Source organism: Lagopus leucura, unplaced genomic scaffold, assembly GCF_019238085.1.
Source record: "Lagopus leucura isolate 7727_CA_CO unplaced genomic scaffold, USGS_WTPT01 Super-Scaffold_100001, whole genome shotgun sequence".
NCBI classification, from domain to species: domain Eukaryota; kingdom Metazoa; phylum Chordata; class Aves; order Galliformes; family Phasianidae; genus Lagopus; species Lagopus leucura.
This window is the reverse complement of record NW_024962262.1, coordinates 68,566,351-68,590,654: the sequence shown is the minus strand read 5'-3', so window position 1 is coordinate 68,590,654 and position 24,304 is coordinate 68,566,351. Positions and strand designations below refer to the sequence as shown.

The 24,304-nt window shown below is 37.9% G+C and overlaps 1 protein-coding gene across 1 annotated transcript in view; it reads left to right on the top strand.

The window, feature by feature from the left end:
- The window catches only part of EFHC2 (EF-hand domain containing 2), a 67,498-nt gene that overhangs the window by 26,130 nt on the left and 17,064 nt on the right, over window positions 1-24,304 (top strand). Inside the window, exons 8-13 of the mRNA XM_042867571.1 lie at window positions 7,557-7,722; window positions 8,718-8,860; window positions 13,239-13,435; window positions 17,259-17,392; window positions 22,243-22,440; window positions 23,012-23,104. Of these exons, the coding sequence (XP_042723505.1) occupies window positions 7,557-7,722; window positions 8,718-8,860; window positions 13,239-13,435; window positions 17,259-17,392; window positions 22,243-22,440; window positions 23,012-23,104 (931 nt within the window). The remainder of the gene's footprint in view (window positions 1-7,556; window positions 7,723-8,717; window positions 8,861-13,238; window positions 13,436-17,258; window positions 17,393-22,242; window positions 22,441-23,011; window positions 23,105-24,304) is intronic.

Genomic DNA, 24,304 nt, shown 5'->3' with positions numbered 1-24,304 from the left:
ATACTGGCTCAGTAATTACTGGTTATGTTTCTGGATGTTATTTACTCTAGAAGTTAAATAAAGTTAGACGTTGAAGAGGTGAAAAGTTGCAGAAAATTGAGACTGTAGGTAATGTGGTCCTTTCCCTTTGTTCTGAGTGTGTATTCATGGGACTGTCAATGCCTGATGCTTGTTTAGCCTTTCTCTAACATCCTTCGGAAGAAATTTACCTGCCTCTTAAGGTATCTTGTCGTAAATGCATAGTTAGAAATATTGTTTAATAGCTTCTCTGAAACTGGTTTGTGTAAACGGACAATAACTTTTTTGCTTTACCTTTGTTTTCAATCCTTGATGATGTTAACATGGGGACAAGCAAACCTGCTACCTTGGACTTCTGGAGGGCAGACTTTGGAACTATTCAGCATGCTGGTAGGGAGAGTCCCTTGGGATTCAGTCCTAAAGGGTAAAGGGGTCCAGGAAGGCTGACTGCCTCTCATGAAGTCTGAAAGGCACAGGAGCAGGCTGTTCCACTGTGCCTCTAGATAAGCCAGTGGGGAAGAAGACCAATGTGGATGAACAGGGACCTTTTCCTGAGGCTCCAGGGGAAAAATGGAGTCTTCCTCCTATAGAAGAAAGGATGAGCAATTCAAGGAGAGTATGAAGAAGTTATGATGTGCAGGGAGAAAATTGGAAAGGCAAAAGCCCAGCTTGAATTCAACTTGGCCATTGGGGTAAAAGAGAACAAAAAACTTTTTTACAAATATATTAACAGTAAGAGGAGGGCTAAAGAGAATCTCCATCCTTTGCTGGATGCAGTGCAGATCGTGACCACTGAGGAGAAAGGGAAAGGCTGAGTTTCCCAATGCCTTCTTTATGTCTGTCTTTAAAAGTCAGACCAGTTATCCTCAAGGTACTCTACCTCCTGACCTGGAAGTCTTGGATGGGGAGCAGAAGAAACCTCCACAATTCAGGTGGAAATAGTTAGAGACCTACTGCTCCACCTGGACTGCCACAAATCCATGCTGCAGAGTAGGATCCGCCCACGAGTACTGGGGCAACTGGCAAAGGTGATAGCCAAGCTGCTTTCCACCATCTATCAGTGTTCCTGCTCAACTGGACAGATCCCAGAGGATTGTAGGCTTGACAATGTGGCTCCCTTCTATGAAAAGGATCATAAGGAGGATCTAGGGAACTACAGGCCTGTCAGCCCAATCCTTATGCCAAGAGCAGGTCATCTTGAGGGAGATCCCACTGCATGTGCAGGACAACCAAAGGATCAGGCCCAACCAGCAGATGTTTCATGAAAAGCAGGTCCTGCTTGACCAACCTGATCTCCTTCTATGATCAAGTGACCCACCTGGTTGATGAGGGAAAGACTGTTGACGTAGTCTACCTTGACTTCAGCAAGTCTTTGACAATGTCAACCACAGTATTCTCCTGAATTAGTTGTCAGCCTGTGGCTTGGATATATACGCTCTTTGCTGGGTAAAGAGCTGGTTGGGTGACTGGGGCCAGAGAGGGGTGGTGAATGGAGTTAAATCCAGCTGGCCACCAATCACAAGTGGTGTTCCCTGGGGATTGGTATTGGGACCTGTCCTGGTCAGAGGTGACCTTATTGCTCTCTCCAGGTACCTGAAGGGTGGCTGTGGTTAGATGGGGGTCAGCCTCTTCTCCCGTGTAACTTGAGATAGGATGGGAGGGAATGGCCTCAAGTTGCGTCAAGGGAGATTCAGTTTGGATGTTAGGAAATACTTCTCCAAGAGAGCAGTCAGACACTGGAACAGGCTGTTTGGGGTCTTGGAACCCTGGAGGTGTTCAAGAAATGTTGAGATGTTGTACAGAGGAACACAGTTTAGTGGGAAATATTAGGTGGATGGTTGGATTGGATGTTCTTAGAGGTATTTTCCAACCTTGGTGGTTAGAAAAAGTGTATGTATGGTTTTTTGGGTTTTTTTTTGTTTTTTTTTTTAGCTATAAAGGGCTAAGATTAGCCTCAGGGTAGTTTTTTGGCTTAGAAACAGTTATTTTGAGGGAGAAAGGTCTCATCTTTTATTCTTCATGTGTTATCGATTTTGTTTTTGTGAACATACAAGGTAATCTCAAAGGACGTTGTCTCACAAAATGCCCAGCATTCTGCCCCAATCCATTTAACCCACTGAAATGTGTTTAATTATAGGTTGAACCCAGGGAGACCATTTAGCTGAATGATAGTAAACAAGTGGAGAAATGAGTTCTTCTTCAAGGCACAGTTCTCAGCACCTCACGGCATCAATCCAGCTGTTTGTTATTGTGTTTTTACATTACTCCCCTTGTATTTATACTCTTCTGCTAACGCCATGAAAGAGGCTGACATTTATTTTTGAATGTGCAGTTCCAGCATCAGTTGTTTTCCAATGGAATTTGCCCTTCAGGTGAATTAAGGGTAGTTTAGATTTGCTTAGAAGCGTGTGATTATGATATCTGATGTATTTCCAATGTTGCTTCTGTCTGTTTTGCTCTTCATACCATTCGTGAAAAGTGAAGTAGAGCTTTTCCATGGGTAAACAATAGCTAATGCTCTTCAGTAGGAAGCTGATAACATCACTGCCGTGTAACAATGCTGTGAATTCAAGAAAAAAACCTTAGTGTGATATTATCTGTCACTGTTTGCTAGTGAAGCTGCAGAGAAGGACAAAAATGTTCTGCACCATGTATTACTGCAACATTTAGGGGGCTGAAATGTGAAAGATACTGATGTGCAGTGGTAGGAAGATGATACTTGTTCTTCTAATTAAATACGGTATATCTCAGCACAGAGTTGAGTATAAAGGGTGGATTTCAGTATAAATTGTCCTTTCTTAAATAACAGATTGTTCCTGAAGGAACAAAACCAGTAAAATCTGGTTTCCTCTTGATTTTTATTCGATGTTTCAGCACCTCCCAAGCCTGCTACGCCTTTTGCAGCACCTCGTGATCCCTCTCATGTCCCGGCTCTCCTCGCCCTCCCACCCCCTCATTTCTCAGGCTCCCTCTCTGACCTGCTGCCTGGGCAGAGCAGTGTGCAGTGTGGTTGGCTGGCCAGTACATGCGTGCTTTTGGCCAGGCAGCTGCTGTTGGATAACAGCTGACTTCTTGCTTCTCCCTCGGTGGGGGCATTAAAGCCTGCTGCCAATTTTTACTGAACTCATTGGAGATCAAAATCTCTCTGACTTTTAACCTCTCCATTAAATGTGGTTGAAGCTGAGCAGCGGGATCAAAATATGCACAGAGAGGACTACATGCATTTGCAGATGCCTTTTTTTTTTTTTCCTCAGGTAGCTGGAGTGATCACGAAGTAGGACTTTCTGAAAGCAGATTTTATTGGAATCAAAACAGTGCTGAGTTTTAGCTGCACAGCTGATGTTGGGAAGACTGGATTTGCTTTAATTGCTGCACATAAAAGTTAGGAAGATGATGGTATTGCTTTCTTGTTGTGCCTTTTACCTAAGTTGTGAAACACTCTCACAAAAGCCAAATCTCAGCTATATGTAAGGTAGAACTCATATAGAAAGAACATCATGTTAGCAACATTCTCCTTTCCAGGTTAACTCCAACTCTTCTATTGTCCTAAGCTATTGGGATTTCTCTCTCTTATTCTGGGCTGTTATAGTCAAAGGTGCATGCCCTGTTCCTCCAAAGGTAGAATTTCTTGCCTGCCTGCTAATTACTGGTATTCAACATTCTTATTGCTCTAATCCAGAGTTTAAATCACTTGGCTTTTCTTTGAAATATCTTTTTCTCTCTAATGTGTGAGAGTTTTCCTACAGTTCATCAGCTGAGTGCTGAAGGTATACTTAGAATGTATATCATGGTCTCACTGTATCTTTTGAAACTGAAAGTGGGCAAATTCTCATTCAAGCAAGCTTAATGCTGCCTTTGGCAACAAATCATTTTTGAGGAATTTATTTTCTCTGACTCAGAAGGCTCTGTCATCTTCAAATTGTTTGTATGCTAAAGAAGTGGCTGGATTTGTTTTTAGTTCTTGCTGTTCCCAGTGCTTGTTCCAATCTCTCTTAAGTTTTGATGTAATGAGAAAACTTTCCTAGTACATTGCGAATGTTTGATGTGGCAGGTGAAATAAACACCACAGCGGCAGCCCATCTCCTGCTGGGTATCAACTGATGTACTACAAAGAGGTGAGACTGTCCATGAAGAAAATACTTCTACTACTTTTTCTGGATCTAGAAATTTGTAGCCCACGACTTTCAGCTTACTCACTACCTACTGTAAATTCACATTGAGTAGAAGAGAAAAACATTGATTCCTTTTCTAGAATGAGCATAAATATTTTTCTTTAGAAACAGTGGTAACTTTGAAAGGGGTGTGTTCTATGTGTGAGTGCAAATTGTCTGTCTGTTGCTACCCTAACGGTGCATGGTAGAGCAAAGATGAAAACAATTTGGAACCTAGGCATAGCTGTTAGTTCAGTGCACTTACTTGGCTGCTCAAAAGTTGAAGACAAGTTTTTAGCTAGTTTGCACATTAGCGATCCTCTATGCAAAACTCTTTATGAATTTCCTTGTTCAGAGGAGAGAATCTGAATGCATAATCCTTTAAAATCATGCAAACATAGGTGGCAGAAAGTTGGTTGTTTGCGTTGTTTTCTTTAGTGAATCTGGATGAAGGAAAGGCATATTACGTTGGGGAGCAGCTGAGAAACAAAGCACCAAATTTGTCTTTGGACTTAAACCCCAAGCTTGAGTTGTGAAGTCATAGAATGGCCTGAGTTGAAAAGGATCATAGTGATCACCTAGTTTCAATCCCTCTGCTATGTGCAAGGTCGCCAACCACCAGACCAGGCTGCCCAGAGCCTGAGGTATTTAATATACTCTCTGCAACTAATGCTAATTCCTCTTAAATGTATTTTCCTTCCAGTTTATAAATCTAATGTTCACCAGTATGTGCTAAAATACATGCAAATGAAAATGCTTTATCATTTCTTGATGGATACCTTATGCAGTGTTAATGCACATATAATGTGACCTGCATGTAAATGCATTAGTTTGTATTTTGAGCTTACAATTTCAACTGTATGTCCCGGCTTTCCAAATTGTTTTGGCAGGAGGGATGTTAGGTAAAGCTGTGCAGTGAGGAAGGCTTTTTTCTGCTAAAATGCATTGTTAAAAACATCTTTCCTTTGATGAGGAAAATAGTACCGAAGCTGAGCACAGTGCATAACAAAAAATGCTGTTAAGATTTCTAAGTAATATTATGACCCTTAGTTGGAAGAACCTAGCTAACAGACTGTGCAGGAGAGCAAGTTGTACCACCTGCAGCAACTGTGTGATGAGACGTAAGACGTGATAAAGGATCAGCTCCACTTCAACACACGGCTGAAAGCCATTTGCCTTTTGTTTGCATCGAAACATATTAAAATTGCTGTAGTGCCTTGCAGAAGTAGTTTCAGCAGCGGCTGCTGCCTTAATGCCGTACGATCAGAGAAGGAATGACATTGCAAGGCTCTCTCCGTCCCATCTGCCTCACACGCACTAGGTGGCACTGTTGGAGTGCAGGAACGATATTAATTGAGGATTCGGGTTTTTGTACCCGTTCCCAAAGCAGAAGAAAAACCTGTATTAGGAAAGCGTCAGTTCTTTCTCTGTTGGCAACTAAAGGGGTAGACACGTAGTAACTCAACATGCACCAGCTCAGAATACAGAATCAATACCTCTGGGTATGGGGGTTTTCTTTTTGTGTCAATATATGTCAATTTACCTACATAGTGTTTGTTGCAATGGGAGCTGCATATATTATACTATATAACATGGCACATTGAAAATGTCTTGAGAAGCAATTCTATCCGAAGTAATACTTGTATTTCTGAACTATGGAAAGGGCACACACAGTTTTTATGGGGAAAAAAAAAAGTTGGAGTGGTTTTGCAACTCTCTTTTTGAGAGAAGAGGAAGGTACTGGTGCTTTCAGTTAGACCATATTCTTGTAAGAGATAAAGGCCAGAGGAAATAGTGTTGTATTTTCAAGGTAAAGAAGAACTTTGGCATCTGAATTCTCTCTGTATTTTTCAACTCCGTGCTGTTGTTAGGCATGTTAGACTTTAAGAGGGTAAGTTGCTTTGATCTTCTGATATACTGCTGTTTAAAACATTTTAATAACAAACCACTTCAGAAAATGTTCCAGGTGACACCAGTTTTATTGTTGCCCTCTACTTGTGCTGAAAACTAAGCTACAAGTCTAGATGATTCATCTCTCTTCAGTTCTGGGTAGAGAAGTTAAGTTTTGAAGAGACAAACTTTATTTTGTTTGGTGAAGTCTTACACACTCTGGTCACTTACATAACTCTTCACTTCCTGTAAATTGGCTGTGGATTGTGATCCATCTTTCTGCCTAGTCTGCCTCATGTGTTTGTCCTACACTTGGTAGCCTGGCCAGCTCTAGATTCCTAGGGACATGTCTCTGGCCAACCAAGGTGTGGAGGTGGCACAACTCCACTTGGGCTGTGCTGAGCTGGCTGGGCTGCAGCAAGCTCTTCAACCTTCCCATTTCGCTCATGCTGAGAGAGGAAGGGCCCTTTGAGTTGCTTTGGGCAGCAAGCTGGGCATGAGGCCACAGCTGTGGTGGCCAATGACAGAATGGGTGGCATGAAAACAGCTACCTGAACATCAATGGGAATGACTGTCCTCCCTCTGCTCAGCATGTTTTGGGCTGCATTGAGGTGCTGTGTTCTCATTTGGGTTGGCCAGTATGGGAAATACAAGGTTTGGCCAAGGTCAGCGTGGAGAATGAGCCAGAGGATCAGGATTGCTCAGCCAAGGGAACAGGTGGCTGCTGGGCACAGACAGACACTTGCACCTACCCACTGCTGAGACCAAGCAGCCTGATATACAAGTATGTGGCAGGAAGACAATGGGGATAAGTGGAAACCAGAGTGGTCAGAGTGAATACTGGGAAAAACTTTCCCTCCTGAGGTCAGTGGGGCCCAAGGCAGGTTGCACAGGCTCCATCCTGATGTGTTTCATGTCCCAGCTGGACACAGCCCTGAGAGTGGGGAAAAGGAGAAAAATCTTCCAAAACTCTGGATGAAGTTGAGATACAGACTAAAGCTATCGGTTTCAGTGTACCAAAATGGACATAAACTTTTAAAATTCTTCTCAGGTATGATATATAAAAATGTGTAAAATTTTATTCCTTCTTTATTTATTTTCTCCTTGGGATAAACATGGGTATGCAAGTATTAATTATTGATGTGCTCTCACGGGATAAAACTGAAATTTTAACTTACAATTTTACATTTATTTTTCTATTCCACTTCAAAACTATATTTGTCATTTCTTTTGCTTGTGTATCTTAGTGATTTTTGTAAAAAGTTTTGGGATCACAGACAAAATTCTGCCATCCTTGAAGAAACGATAATTTCACTATTAGCTTCAATGGTGTCTTTTTTTTACTCTTCTATGATAGGAGGGATCCTATTTCACTTTGATTACTGCTCTGTTACAGAAATAGGCAAATTAGTATTCATATTGAAATTTTAAATCCTTAGTAGAGTGGCTTCATCAGAAAAAAAAAAAAACAAATAAACATTGCTGTCTTTATTATAGAGGATTTCACCCCAGTTCCATATAAAGCTCCATCACCTCCAAAAGCAGAAAAACCTATTCCACCATATACTGGATTTGGTTCTGAAGAGGATTCCCTGTGCTCCTGCATGAGTTTGCTTCCCAAGCCTCCCCAAAAAGATATCAAGAAATTCATGGAAAAAGACAGGTATTCTGGTGAAAAATAATTACAACCTTTTTTTGTTATTATTTCTCCTGTGAAGGCAATGGACGTTAAATGGGAATGTAATTTTTGGCAAAATATGCAGTTTATCCAACTTTTAGGGGAATGGTTTATTGACACAGAACTCAATTTTCTCTAAACTCAGCAAAATTTCTGCCCCTCCCATACTTCTCCCTCATTCCCTTCTGCTGTGTTCAGTGTCAGTGTGATGGAAGTCACAGACCAGGAACTGGTCAGGAATTCTGAATGCTTCAGCAGTCCAACACTGATTTATTTTTATGTTTGACTTTCGAACATTTTCTTTTTTGCCTGCTGATTTTCACACAGCTTGCTACTGCAATATTAAAGCATAAATCCTTTACTTTCCATTATGAAATACCTTGTCAGACAATGGTTGGTGAGACCTTAGTGAAAAGCAAGGTGGCATGCTAGAGAACCAGTAACTACCTGTAAAACCTACACAGAAGAAGAAAACTATTAGAAAAGACTTGGTAGTGCATTTAATGGTACTGTAAATCATGTAAAACAATGACTTAACAAATATCAAACTAGAAAGATTATTTGGTAGGCCTGATTTCATGGAAATGATATTAGTGTGTCTTACCATTCAGAATTTGATTTGAAAATACATTGAATACATTTTCTGTCTATAAATGCTCTGGAAAGTAAGTTTCATTTGCATCTGGAAAGAAAGCAAGCAATTCATTTGTAACTAAATTTGAATACAAATTCATTTCATAGCTTTGGCAGAGAAGTAATTTTCCCTGAAAATAATTCTTTTCTATCTGACTGAGTCTGGTTGGTTGAATTAATTTAAGCTGAAAATAATTTTTTGGAGAAGTAGGTAACTTTATGGCCTTTCCCTTCTTGATCCCGGAAAAACACAATTAATGTATTTTACGAAACATTGGAGAACGCATCTCTAAGTGAATAAGACTTTTTTCTCACTCTGTTTTTTACATCTTCTTTAACTTTTTTAGATGTGGTCTTGAAAGTAACACACTGCGCTTTCTTGCGAAACTTGCTACTGAAAATCCTATTGACAAGGATCGGAAATTCATTATTTGTTACTTCCTGAGTGATGATACTATTTCTGTTTTTGAACATACACAGCGGAACACAGGTAAGATGTAGCAATGTTTTGCAATCAGTCCCAGTCACTCTGCTCATTTGATTTCAGTTTACAGTAGACGTTGTGGCCAGACTCAGCGCTAGCAGAAGCGGGGATGGGGCATTTTAAGTGCAATGGGAAATACATCAGCAGATCTATTGCATTATGTTACCTAGCTGTATGTCATAATAATTTATAATTTTCATCATTCAGAATAGTGCTGTTCATTCTATGGCAGCACTTCACAGTATCTTCTGGGAATTGGGGAAGTTTAATGCATTTGAACTTTTATTACATTTTAATTTGAAAATTTGGCCTTTAAGCATATGCTTTTCTTGTAGATAACATACAGGAATTGAACTGTAATTGCTGGCAAAAGGGGGCAGGAAAATTAAGACGCTGAGAATGAAAGAGTAAATTCTTCATTTTGCAAGGAGTTATGGTGTTGTTATACCTACATAATATCCTTTATATCAAAACAGCTAATGAAGGCAGAGGAACCTGTGACAACTTTACATTATTAGTAATACATTATTATTAATCATGTCATGTTGACCATCCAAAGAGTGAAGGTTTTCCTGTGCTATTAGCACATGTGTGCATGTGTACATGTGCATGTGGCACAGTACTGGGAAGGACTGCAGGAAGTCATCCTGTAACTCAAAAGGGCAGAGGAGGTTTGGCTATGTGGACTCCTGCTGGAGAGATTAGTGTTTTTGAGGGAAGACTACAGGACATCTGTAGCAGTGGCATTGTATTTGTTAACATCCTGGAGTACCCTGGCACCTCTCAAGATGTGCCATTAAAGGACTTACTTTAAAAAACCTGCTGTCAGCCTCCAATGAAAACCATTGGGAGAAAAAAAGTCAGAAGATCACATTGTCTCAAAGAAGAGAGTGAAATAGTTACAGAAGTTTTTCTTAGTTATCTTGTGAGGCTCTTGTAGAACCCTAGCTCTTTTGATACTGTTTGAATTGTCCTATACAGCCTTTTTGACACAAAGAGCCTTAATACAGCATCCCAGGTATGCTCCGCAGTGATGACCATCTCACTTAGTACTGACCTACTTGGTACTGTGAGTGGTAAAGCTACCTGTCTACAGTAAAGGCTTTCTCAGGGAGGTCTGCTCATTCTTGCAACCTTACTTGTAAGCCTTCAGAGAAAATTATTTCTTATATTAATTCATAATAGAATTGTGATGAACATCACATCCATGAAAAATGAAGATGTGAATATCTAAATCATTCTTTATTCCTAGAGAATTCTTTCTGTGGCAGTGGTGCTAAGTTATTTAGAGTGCCTTTCATCTGAGTAGAGCATTCCACATGACTTAGGGAAGATGTGAGCCTTCTCATTGCAAAGAACTTCTGATGGCATCTGTGCCTGCATCAAACTGTATTATGAATGCGTAAATATAGAGACTCCATCCTCCACTTGAATGCAAGCACTTTTTTTTTTTCCTCAGGAGTATTTTGAAAATATAGAGAGCACCTGCCTTGTCTTCAGTGATCTTTCTCAGGTAGCCTTGCATAAGTGCAGCATAAGGATCTTTATGGCAGCAGTGTCCTGTCAGTATTACTTTACTAGTTTTCTGCCATCCAGTGGCTTGTAATGTATGCAACTTCTTTTATACAGTTGAGTATACATATATATGTGGATTTGTTATGTAATACTGCTGTGAAGCTTGAGCAGCTCAGTTCTGTACTGGAGAATGACACGTTTGATTGGCTTGCTTATGTCTGGAGACACAAAGGATGATAAGTTTATAGCTGCATCATTAAAGAAGTCTGGGAAACAGATTGAATCTTTGATCCCAATCATCTGAATTGCCTGGTTCTCCTTTGAACTATTCCGACTAGATGTGGCCTCAGAGAGCTGAGGGCCCCTTCTGGAGGATGCTTAACTCCACACTCCTTCAGATATGGTAGGTTTACAGCCATTAAATATTGGTAGTCAAATGGAGTGTGAAACAATAAATGAACAAGTTTGCATACCGACAGAAACAAATGTTTTAAGGTACCCAAAGAAGACAAGTATCAGTATCAATCAAATAGCTTTTTTAAAGAGACAGTAGAAAGATGAAGTGGGAGGATGTGGCCAAGGTCTGACCACTGGAGAGTTTGGTGAGAACAAGATAAGAAGATTAAGGCGACAGCAGAAGTTGGAAAGAAGGCTGAGACTGCAGAATTTTCTTTGTTCCCACTTTCTTCCTTTATTCTTTCTATCTTTCTCTTCTCTCCCTCTGTCTCTCCCTCATTTTAGTCATATCTGAAGGAAAAGAGACCAGGTTTCCTTGAGGTTAAGAATGAGAAGGCTTTGCAGAGGTCAGTTATGAGATGCAAGGAAAAAGGGTAAGGCATGCAAATAAGGAGTGAGATGAACATTCTTGTGTGAGGAGGAAAAGTGTTGTTGAAGTGAATGGGGTGTGAGTAGAGTAGGGCTGAGCACATCTTAGAGAGAGGAGTTAAAATGGTAAATGGTTCCCAGAATAACAGCTTGACTATATCCCCTGTGCGTAGGTTCAAAGGGCATATTTTCCTGTTTTGTTTGCCTGGATTAGTATAAATTGGCAAACAAATATGTTTCAAACTTCAATCCTAAGACCGAAATATTGAAGTTACTCCTCTAAGTTCAGTGATCTGAAGGGTGCAGAGAAGTACTTTATGCTATTTAGTAAAACTGTGAAACTGTACTTGAAATACACAGGGCTGGACATCTTGAAGCACTTTTTTGAGATGGGGGTCAAAACATAAAAACTTTGGCTCCTCGTGCAGGAGATCACAACCCCTTTTTTGCTCTAGACCAAGCTAGCAGCTGTACAAACACGTACAAAGCCTGATCTGATCTTAATGGAAGAGGATCTTTGGTTGTGGTGTTTGTTTTGTGCTCTGAACCTGATTCTTGTAGATTTCCATCAAATTTTCTCATCAAGTTTCAGTGTAAAATTTCTAGCCTAATTAAGTGTTTTTAGTTGTTGTTTTTCACACCATTTGAAATGTACTAACACATAACATTTAAAAACAAGTTATCAAACAGAGGTATTGAGGTAAGTGTCCAATCTAGATGCACAATTAGGTAGAAATACAAAGGCAAGAGTAAAATTTCATTCTTACAGTGATCAGTTTTGTTTGAATATTATCAATGGTTGCCAGGATTATATAACATAACATTTCATATTTGTTTTAATAGCTAAATGAAAAGGAACGTGTTAAGATTAGAGTTACATTAGTAATTTTAATTTTTTGTTTGTTTGTTTTCAATTTAAACTAGACCTGACCATTACCTTAGTGCATTTTTTGTCTTTTGCTTTAATGGTATGAGTAAAGCAATTAAGTAAGACATCTGATCTGAACTCTGGTTTAGTAAGTAGTTTGGATTTCACATTCATTTATAATTTTGACTATAAATGGCATTTTATTACACTGTTCATCAGCCTTTTGTTGAACTTGCATCACTACCTAATATATAAAGCATCATTAAATGTTACTGAAGTATGCTTTTTGGCTTTTGGCTTAGAAGCTGAGATATAAACAGGAAGCAAACCTGAGCCACTCCAGGATTGTTGTAGGGCACAAATCCTGATGAAAGTAAATGTGACAGACTGTTTTCTAGAAAGACCGGTAAATGTGATGTAATCTTGTAGTGCACTAGAGAGTGTTAATAGAAAGACAAATATTCTTTTTAATACCTTACATACCCTTGGGCAATATGGGCAGCGCTCAGTGGCGAGAGTAAAATCATTATAATGTGAAAAGAAATAATGTGACATATCCAGTTCAGAAAGGAGTTAAGTTGCATTGGCAGAACAGTATGTGAAAGATTGTCACTTCATTTCTGCTTTTTTTTGTACTCAAAACTGCCTTAAAAACAAGTTAGAAGTGCAGTGGAACAAACTTTGTGATCTCAGTAGGACTGCTTTATCCCAAGTTGCGGATTTTTCTTTTTTCTGCTTTTTTTTCTTTTCCACTTTAACAATTCAAGGATAATTGCCTGCATCTTGCATTTTGCATCTTACATTTCTCACGGTCAGTCCCAAGGCTGGCAACAGGGTTATGGGAACCATCTGAAGAGGCAAATTTCTCTCACAATTTAGGAAAAAGAAAAAAGTGAAGGTGTTTGGCAGGCATTCAGATGGGACATATCACAGAATATGAACAGTGTAACTGTTGCTGTGGACACCAGCAGAGATCTTTCCTTTAGAAATGAGAGGGAGGAGGGAGAGCATAATTTGAGACAAGAAACCTGGGGATGAAAACTAATATTTAAATACAAACTGTCTGACTTGGAGAGGTTTTTTAGTTCCTTTTTGTGTTTTGGTTTTTGTTATCATGTTTATTTTTTTCCTCCAAATCAAAGTCACAATTAATTCTTTACAATTTTATTTCCATAGGGATACTTGGTGGGAAGTTCTTGGAAAGAAGTCGCATTAAAAAGCCTGGGCAGGAGCTCTTTAAGAGTGAACCATCTGAATACTTCAAGGCTCAGGATCTGTTTATTGGAGCCAGAGTTTGTTTCCATGGCCACAACTTTCTTTTGGTGGATGCTGATGAGTACACTATCAACTATATGGAGAAGCATGCAAATGAGGTGAAGCAGGCTCTTGTTATTCTCTGTTGGCTGTATCTTATCTATATTGTGTTTTTCAGAATAAGTTATGCCTAATTTCTTCACCTAAAGTTCAGAACCCAGTGCTCTGCTTCTACCATTGAATTTAGGAGATGCTAGCGAGGGACAGCATGCAAACCTGGATACTATCTACTGTCCATTCCCCTTCCACGTTTTCACCACCTATGCTTACACTTTAAAACCACCCTTAATACAGTATCTCTGTATATTTATTCTAGATACTGTTTATCAACCTCTTGCCTTTGAGTTGCTCTAATTCCTTTTGAACCTACAGATATTATTTGCTTCCACAGCTTTGTGTGGCAGTAAATTAAAAGGTTCATTGTCTTTTGTGCAAATAAGTACCTATTAGAAGGAATAAGCATCTTTTACTTGTTATAAACTAACTCACTACTACATTCAATGCAAGTCCTAGTGTTTTGGGGTTTGGTGAAGATTTCCTTCCCCTTATGTAGCACCTCGTGTTGTTGTAAATCTAAGACTTTCTTTCTACTAAACCTAATTCTGTCAGAATAAGAGTCTCATCCAAAGAAAGGTTCCATTGCTTTTAGTGTGCCCTTGCCAGGCAACTGTGAGATGTAGAGAGTGGAACTGTATACAGCACTCGAGACGCAGCCATATCTAGGGTAGAATCTGACTGGTGAGGCTATTTTATTGCCTGATTGGATTTATATGTGTTCATACATATTTATTTCACAAAATACATTGCTTTCAAAATTATAAATTTGTATCACAGAAAGGATTTGGGGCTTACAGTCTGTACTGAGTGTCACTACCTTTTGATGTTACCTTCTGAGGGGATAGCAGTAATAAGTAGAGAACTGGAGTGCTTCTGTTTATGTGTACTTTATGCTACCAGTCATCACAGAGATGACTGGTAAAGAAAAGCCAAAAACACATTCAATAGGAAGAAAAATCGATTGTCCTCTAGCAATTGTCTCTGAGGTTAAAAAAAAAAAAAAAAAAAAAAAGGATACAGGGGTGGAAAACCACAAGAAAGAAGAGTCACAGTGAGTTCTGTGGAGTTTTATTTTCACCTGATTGAAAAAAAAATAATGAACTTTGCTAAAATACTTGGGGGGAAAAAAAGACAACCATGATTTACTTGGGAATTCTTATTGGGAGCAGTTCTAAACCAGACAATCTTAACAGTGCATGAGCTCAGAAGGCAAGACATTTCTGCATCCCCAGCCCCTTTTTAGGCTTGTTTTTTCATCACTATGTAATCTTGAGTATTGCCCTTTGGACAATGTACTGTGTGGCCTTGGGGTTGTGTCTATGCTTCATGAGTGATGGTGGGGTCACAGTGTGAACAGTGCCTACAGCAAGCTTCCAGAACTGCCCATTGCTTAGTCTTGTTGAGAGCATGACTGGGGAGAATATCCAGGAGTGCTTATCAAGGTACGAGACACCGTTCTCTGCCTTTTGGTCCAGACCTTTTCAGAACAGGGGTGGGAGAGGGCTCTCTGTGCAGAGTTCAGTTGTTCCCTGTCTGCCGGCTCACCACAGTTGAGTGAACCTGCAAGGCTCTCAAGATGTCAGTAGCCCTAGCATAGTCTTAAGGACTGAGAGTTTCATCCTTGATATCCTTCTGCTGTTGAGGTAGAGATAGATGCAATCTGACCCTGTACTGCCTTTGGGCCACGTGTGCTGTTCTTGATTGAAAATGGCAGAACGGTGTGGTTTCTTTGCAATGCGGAATTAGCACCACCTGCCTTCCCTAGAGCAATGAGGAATGTCTGCAAATGCTTGTTGATATAAAATGTTATGACTGCTAAATGCTTTAAGCAATAAAATACAAAGCTATATACATTGTGTTTTCTTACTGCTGGACTGTTTGTTCTCTTAGTAGAATAAAAATCAAAGCTGTTCTCCAAAATGCATCATGCATCATTAGGTTGTAAATGTTCTTTGGAACTGCTGTTTGCATTGATTATCTTGAAACAAATAAATGCAATCTTAGTTTTCCAGACTGAATGATTTTACATCATCAAAATAAAATCTACTAAATGGGAAGAAACAGTATTAAAAGTACTACTTTTTAAAATGTTCTTTGCAAGGTGAAGATTTCTTACTGGTAGGAAAAAAGAAAGGTTTATTCTCCAATGATAGATGTTTTATTCACCTCCTTTGGCAAGAGGTCCAGAAGTAAGGATACACTTAGCTCAGTTGATGAAGGAACTATATATTCAAACCACAAGACTTTGAACAGTTGTTAGAGAGGAGACAGAAGATGATTAGAAGTAAGGGGAACATTTTTAAGATTAATATTTGTCAATTGTTTCTAAAATTAGAAAACCTTTTTCCTTCTTTATAGAAAGAGGTTTCTTTTCAGCACAACACTTTGGAATCTTTTCTGAAAACTAGTGAAAACAAATCTGGGTGGAATGTTTGCCTTTTGAAAAATGCCGTTGATTTTCTGTTTCAAAATTTGTTGTATTTAAAGGAGAGGGTGAAAAAAAATCAATGAATCTTTTCATTGTGATGATAGCCAGTAATGAAAGTAACTTGAAGGATCTAATTTTCAGAACATTTTAATACATGTAGTTTGTTTTCCAGTTTGAGAAAGAAAGACGTGTTTAGACTAATCTTACTTCCAAATGAAATATTTGTGTATTGCTCTATCATTGACTGGTACTATCCAGATTCGAAGAGGATTCTTTCAAGCAAGGCATTGCTGTTTCATCTTAGAAATTTATTCATCAACTCTGAACGGTCTCAATTGTCTTAACTTCATAGTCTTCTGTATTAACTTCATAGTCTTCTGTAGTACAGACATGAAGGTTGATTTTGCTTCCATTGAATTCAACATAATAAACTCTGACATGGGCATTAGCAAGAAATGAAACAAAACGATGCTGTGACATCAGAAGGTCAGCAATTGCATGAGAAGTTGGGAAAGTGGGTAAAGAGTACCAGGCTGCTCACATACCAGCTGTTTATACCTAGGTGTTTGCAATATATAGTTTAGGAAGAAGTTGTAAAAACAACTGCTTTCTCTGTGTAGATATGGCATTTTTTAAGCAGACAGGAAACTTTACCCATCTTTAAATACTGTACCGATTGATTCAATTGACTCTGCCCCAGATTAATGACCAAACACATAGACATCAATGGTAAAAATGAGCATAGCAAATAAATCTTGGTAGAGTTCTAACACAGCAGTCTGAATATAGGGTAGAATCCTAAATGCACCAGTGCTGTTTATGTGAATTCAGTTTTATTTTAATCACTTATTTAGGAAGAAATAAGCATTCTTGTTATGTGATAAGAAAATTGTTTCCTAACCAATTTCCAGTCTGGTAATTCTGAGTTTGTAAAGCATAGTCAGTCTGATATGAATGAGAATATCTGTTGGAACGGTACATTGTAGCCAATGACTTAGCTTTGGATTGCTGAAGTTCATTAATAGAAAACTAAGTGAAATGCACAGCAGAAAATGAGGACGAAGATATTAGAGCTGTACTTTGAATATTTCTGCATCTGTTTTAACAACTCAGTCCTTGAAGCAAAAGTGGATGTCCTTTCATGTATCTGGAATAAGCTTTCTGACAGTTCATGAGCAGATGATTTTTATTATTTTTGTTTTATATTCTCAATAATTTTTTGGTTTTTTTTTTTCCGGTAGCAACCTTCCCTCCAAACCTTGCAGATTTACACATTTGAAATGAAGCAATGAAGAAGCTAGCAGCTCAGAATTGTTCTGCATCTTCACAATTCTTGCTGGTACATGAGTTGCATAGTGCCTTTCTCTCTAATGTATGTCTTGCTTTCCTTTGTTAAGTTCGCTGTGGCTGATACTGGTTTCATCTTCAAGAAACTGAAAGATATAGCTGAACCTCGTTCCCGAGAAATCAGACAGGTGTTTGCAGCTGCTGACCCTCAGCATACCAAGGTGATAGAGTATGACCCTTTCAGGTGAGACAATGGGTTTTCATTTTTAATATTTAATGAAGGCACATTCCCCCCAAATATATAGAGTATTAATATTTCTTAATGCTTTCTGCACATATTAGCTGACAAATGGTGTATGTTTCTTCACGTTTACTTCAAGAGTTTGTGGGGAAAAAAGATAGTGAGTCCATGCCTTGGAAAAAGAGAAATGAGATAGCTTCAAGTAAGCTGAAAAACTCTACTAAATTCTGCCTGCTTTTCATGGATCTGGCTACTATGAAGAAGTGCGATAAAGCAGTAATTATTAAAAAATAAAATATTTACTGAGAGATAAATCTAACCTGAGATAGTCAAACAAATGAATTAATAGTTCACAAATTCAGTAATTTATGCCTTCTGAAAATGGTGTTATTAACGTTTTAAATTACTGATGAAGAGGGTAGTCTACACAGAACCAAAGTGTACTAAAGTTACTGGATCAGTGAAAAGCATCTTTCAAAAACTGGAAAGCAGTTGTGAGAGCAGTACTTAACACTTGCATAGTAATTTCAGCAATATCAGAGCGAGTGGAAATTTGGGCTCTGGTAATGATCAGGATGTGGCAATGAACAAGCATATATAGTTACTTTGAAGGGGAAATAATGTCCAAATGCAAGCTGATTTCAGTTCATTCCACGTAACACTTGAGCTCATGAACTGTGTTGCATACTGGTAAAGTTAGCGGTGTGGAACAAAGATCTTACCTAGAAGCATTTTGGTTTTCATAGTGATGATATATATTTAGGAATGATCATAATAACTAAAATATGAGCATACTGCACGTGCATCACTATAGAAATGGTAACTGAGGCTGAAAATTCCTTGTGAAATAATTCAGAAGACATTTAGAGATGTAGAAGTTTCTTCCAGTGAAGTGAAAGCAGTGACAAATGATAACTGGTATTTGGACATCCAAAACTGAGTGATTAAAAGCAGGATTCAAACTAAGGAAATCCAGAGCTATAGGTAGCTTTTTGTCAAAATATTTCTAGACTCCAAGATATTTTACTCAACAGAGGCAAGATTTTAAACTGCTAACTGAATTTAGAAGGAAAATATTATTACTAGAGTAAGAAAGAGATAATATTGAAAGTTAATGTGCATCTGGATAAACTTTATGGCACATGAAAAAGATTTTAATTTATATGGTTAATAACTTTTAAGTAAAAAATAGTTGTAATTCAAATTATGAAATAATTATTTGCAAATAATTATTTGCATATGCGCTATGAACAGGTCAAGCTTTCAGAACATTTTCGTGACAAGATTGGTGGAGCACAGATTTAAAAGGGATGATTTTGCTTTTAAACAGCAGGGAATTATTTTTATTTTATCAAGCAGATAAGTGAATATAATTACAGCCCAGCTGTTTGATTTAAGTTGGTGCTGTTCTGTGACATGGAGCAGATTACAAATTACATTGTACTGAGGCACTTGGTTTCAGCAGTAGAAATGCAAAATCCTTCACCATGAGCAAGAGAAAAAGTGGGAATCCATATAATGATCCTTTAGCCTCACTGCTCATACAGGGGAGTCTGAGCACCTGCTAATGGTCTGCATCCCTCCTGCTAAGGTGCTAAGGTCCCAGAGAGATGGCAATCAGACTGCCAGAGGAAGGATTTACCTCTAAAGAGCATTTGACTTATGTGCCTTATAATAATGAATAGTGTATATATGGATATAAATAGACGACTATGTAGTAGTTTTTACTTTAAATCTGTTTTGGGAAAGAAACCTTTTTTAATGACAAAGGCAAGAGAGAGCTTTTTTTGCATCTATGACAAGTGACAGATATTTTTCTGTGAAAAGAATATGTATTTCTCTTTCAATTTTCTGTTTTCTTGTTTGCATCACTGGTTATTTTAAATCTATCATGGCATTTCAGGACAAAAACTAACTACAAATGATTATTTTTAATACAAGCAATTACTTGAATGACAGCTTCAGACAGCATAATAATCCCCTTATCTTAAATACAGCTAAAGCATTTTGTTGTTCAGATTTCTACCTGCATGAATTTATGCAAGCTTTAAGCCATTTAAAACTACACATTTAAAACTGCGATTATACAATTTACTTTATTCTCAGTATGCAAACCTATGGCACGCAAGGAGATAAATACATGTCACATACTGAAGCTATTGCCTAAGCTGATGTTAGAAATATAAAAAACTCTGTTAGAGTGAGAGGAAAAGAAAATAACTAAAACTTGGAAGCCTGTGTACCACGCTGTCCTAACCAGAATGCTTTTTCTCAAAAGCTACTGGCAAGACAGTTCATTGTCAGCAACAGAGACACGTGTGGGTTTAACAAAGATGTCTATCTTTAATTCAGCTTGAGAAACAGCTCTCTTAAGCAATTAATTATTTCTTCTTTCTCTACCAAATTTAGATTGCAATCTGTCCTGCTCTTCTAGAACAAAAAGAAGTGATAGAAGAGACAATGAAGCTGTGGGAACAATTATTGCAGCTTCTTTCTTTTTGAGAGGAAGAATTTAGATGTAATTCTGTATGTGAATATTGGATCTCACACATTAGTAATCACAAGAAAATTCCTTAATTCCCAGATGAGACAATAATTGAATCTGAGGTTCTGATGACATGATTGTCACTGACTTCCTTGAGAAAATATAAGAATTCTAAAAGCTGAACACTGGAAAAATCCAGTCTGCAGATTCATATTCACATGGGTAAAACCGCATTCAGCTTTGATAGCCCAGACATTTAGAGTGCCAGTCTTACTAGGCAGTTTTGTCCTCTATTTCATGTTCTCACTAATATACTTGAGTATACGTAGAAAACTGTAGTAACTATGCATGTAATGTAGATAATTATATTCAGTGTGAGTAATAATAATAGTAACAAGATAATATAGGTAGCTGGAACAAGTTTTGGTCACTGAGTTTGCATAAACTCAATAAGGTTTGGATTGTTTTGTCCTTTCCTTGTATTTATCTCCTCCCATTGCAAATAAAAGAAGTTTCTGATTACAGTATGAAAAAGCAGCAATTGACATAGATGCTATATGGTGATTAGCATCCTTTTTGAACAGCTGTGCATGTTCTATGAAGAGGTGTCATCATTTGAACAGGACTGCAAAAGCCTGGAAAATTACATTTATTAACAAAATTTTGTAGTTTTGTAAAGTACTGAATTTCTGTGCTTTCAGTTCAGGTACAGATGTTAAGAGAATCATTATCAGAATCAGCAAGAAATTTAACTGTTCCTCAGCCAGTAGTTTGAATCTGATGTCAGATCTTTCTCCATCTCTAGTAATTTCTTCCATTTCAATGACTGGTATATAATCACAATGATTCAATACCCACAGGAGTGCCACAAGATACAGTTCTAATTGCGTCAACCATTGTGATAAAGTTTAGTCCCAGTGCAGTTTTTCCAGAAATACCATAAATAGGTAATTAATTTTGACTGAAATACATAAGTCTTTCTTGATGCTTGCTGTTAAGAAAATCCAACTGAATGTGAGTTCACTGGAGACAGACATTTGGAATTGTAATGCCAACGTACAGGTACACAAATCCAGGTTTTTGGGACAAGAAGCCTTGTAACTACAGAGGTAACCTACAGTCCAGTTTTCTCTGGAAAATGAGAAGTCCCCTGGATTTTCTTGCTACTGGTGTTTTTCTTCCTTCACGATGAGTCAACATCCAGGATATATGGAAAAACTCTGAAGGCAGCACAGTCCCAGCTGCAAGGCTTTCATCATCATCAAAAGCAGTCCTTCTCCACCCCTCCCCCAGTAATATAAACTAGAAGGCTTTATAGATAAATCTATATGTATAAAAATATATACCAATGTATACCAACTTCTATGTATAACTAAACTAACTTAATCCCAGATTTTGTGTCCATTTGTGATAAGTGATTAGTTTGTAGTCTATAAACTATTAGTATATAGTTTATATAAGTGATAAGCCCATAAGTGCTTTCAGGAGCTTACCCCCAAATCACTCCCATGCTATTATCAACAACAGGAATGAACTAGTCATTCAGTGCCAGCACTGACCTATCAGATGGATCTCAGTAACACTTCTTCCTTGGATTGGGCTGATTCTTCTAAGCAGCACAAGCATCCTTGTGAGAAGACACTTCAAGCTGTCCCTGTAGGCTCTGGCAGTGTCTAATCATCAGCTGGTCTTGCTACTGCCTCTTGTGTTCCTTTTTTACCAGGAGATTGTGATTACAAATTGGCTGTGATTTTCTGCCCTTTCCCTGTGGCCAGTTTCAGTTCCCGTTCCCCCAGCTTTCCCATGAATACTACCCAATGGGACCAGCTTTCATAGTGCATTGTGGAAAGTGACTTAACACTTGATTAATGTTCTGTTCTTTGTTGGTGTCTTCTGACTCACTTTTCTTCTGCTGTTATTAATTCTTTTATGCAACTCTCATTGTACGTGCTTACAGACAATTTACAAATAATTGATCATATACTGCAGTATGCAGAATACAATTAGAAACAAAATAGTACCTTGTATAACTTACTACATTTTTGAACAAACGCAGTGACAAAGATAATCTCTGCTAATGTTCTATGCTAGTACAGCATTGTCAGGTAAGGCTTCCATCAGGTTTATAAAGTGTTTTTTCATGTTTGGCCAACAACAAAGGAAGCATAGACATCTTCCAAAAGTTAAATGTCAAGTACTTCCCATTAAACTTCCTTGAACAAGCCTGGATTTCAAATTTAAAGATTTTAAATAAATACTGCTTTTTATAATGAGTGCCCTATAATAGATGTTTCCATGGGAATTTAGTGATTATTAACTTCTTAACTACTGTACTTAAACTAATGTAGGCTGCTGTTTTTGTAAACAGAAATTTGATAGTCAGTATCACAGACGGAGCGTTTTCAGAGCATGAGATTATGACTCTTGGACGCCATTACAGAGAGAAAGAAGAATATGAAATGGACCACTACTTCCTCCTTGCAAAAGCTCAAGAACAACTAAAGAAAAATACTTTTGAGAATTTTGAACAACTATCTGTAGTACTTGCGTACAATGACCATGAAAAGTAAGTTTCCTCTAATATCCTTGGCTGTTATTTGGAAAACTCTGCTTGGAAGCCTACCTACTTTCTGTTTGTTGCTAAGCAAATGATAGGTTGCAGTTGAAGAATACTTTTTCTAAAGTAATGCCTTTTTCAACATTTGACAGCAAACAAGGAAAGGATAGCTTTTTTTGTTTGCTTTTTATTTTGTTCATTGACTTTTTGCTATAGCTGCTATGCTGAGTATTAAGTGACCTAATAAGATGCCTGTTCACAGGCAAAGCAGTATATTAAATCAAAGAGGAAAATAGGGATTTAACAACAGCAACAGCAACGATGTGGGATCACTTGCCCTTTTTGTTCTGTGATATCCCAGATAAAGAATAACAGAGAATCACTGAGAACCTCAGGGAAGGAATACAAGCTACCACATGCACTTCAAGTTTATCAGCTGTGTTAACACTGAAATTTCATAAACTGCATTTTTATTGTCCTACAATTCCTACACATTTCTCTGTTCACATTGACAATAACTTGAAATAAACCTAGCAAATACCTACTGCACAACTCTCACTGTCTATTTCTGTTTGTGTAGATGCGGAATGTTACCCTCTGAGAGCTGCAGGACTGTTTGCAAGTCCTTCAAGTTGCCATTGTCTGATGATCTTCTACAAACTATACTGACCATGTAAGTTAAAAGCAGATAGTACGATCTCCATGGGTACAAATCAATCTCAAATATCTACTTAATACTTTCTTATGAGATTGTCATTTCAGTAATGTTAATCATTACATTATGCTGATTTTTTTCCCCCCCATATATGTGTAGACTTTCCTATTTGCAGAATGATTATAATCAACTACAATGTAACCATCTAAAAAACATTTTTTTTTTAATCTGGCATGGTAGATCATCTGGATTCTGCCAGAATTCTGTGAAATTAGTATTGTGGTAGTCAACTACTGGTGCTTACTATTATCAGTATGACTTTATTTTGCATTTGTGCCTCTTTCATATATGTAAGGTAAAAACAATCTCATGTGAACACATTATGTGAGTTTCAAGAAAAATACCAAGATGAATACAATGTCCTTGAATGATTTTCATTGATTCAGTGTGTCAACAAATCAAGTAGCCTTCAAGCAGTAGTAAATAAAAGTGCTTTGTTTCTCTTTTTAATCTCATCTGAAAAATTCATTTTAGTGTAATTGTTAAAAAGGAGTAGTGCTGCATTTGGCTATTTTTCCATAGCACATTTAATTATTTTGAAGCAAATTGCTTGAGTAGGCTGTATTCACAGGAATAGAAATGAACTAATATTCAGTGCAGTTGTTTAAAGGCTAGAGTTGAGAGTAACTCATGGTGTTCTGAATACTTGTGTCATGGTGAGTTTGGTTTCCATTGATTTTTGCAGCTTTACTGGAAACAGGTAAAATACATGCTCGCTGGTCTTTTCTTTCCCTCAAGGGAAACCACTGACTATTTCGTCTGTGCCTTCCAAGTATGTAAAATGCAGAAGCAGGTCTTGTGACATTTAGATGTTCTCAGGTAGATGTGCTTCTTGATTTCAGGACTAATTTCAAACCTAACATCTAGACTTATGAAATAATGAATACACCCTTGTCAAGCAGAAAGTTGGAATCCATTTTATTATATTTACCTACTGCAACCAAGGCTTCCCACTTCAATCAGTACCAACAAGTTTTCTTTAAGAAGCCTAAGGGATTATTTTCTTCAAAGCCCTTTTCCCCCTAGACCAAAAACTTCCAGAATATTCCCTTCAATAGCCAGATAAACATCTTTGGCAGTTGATTGGCTGTTTATCACTTCTGACAATTGAATTACAACCATTAGACATCAGAAACATGCCTGAACTTTAGCACTAAT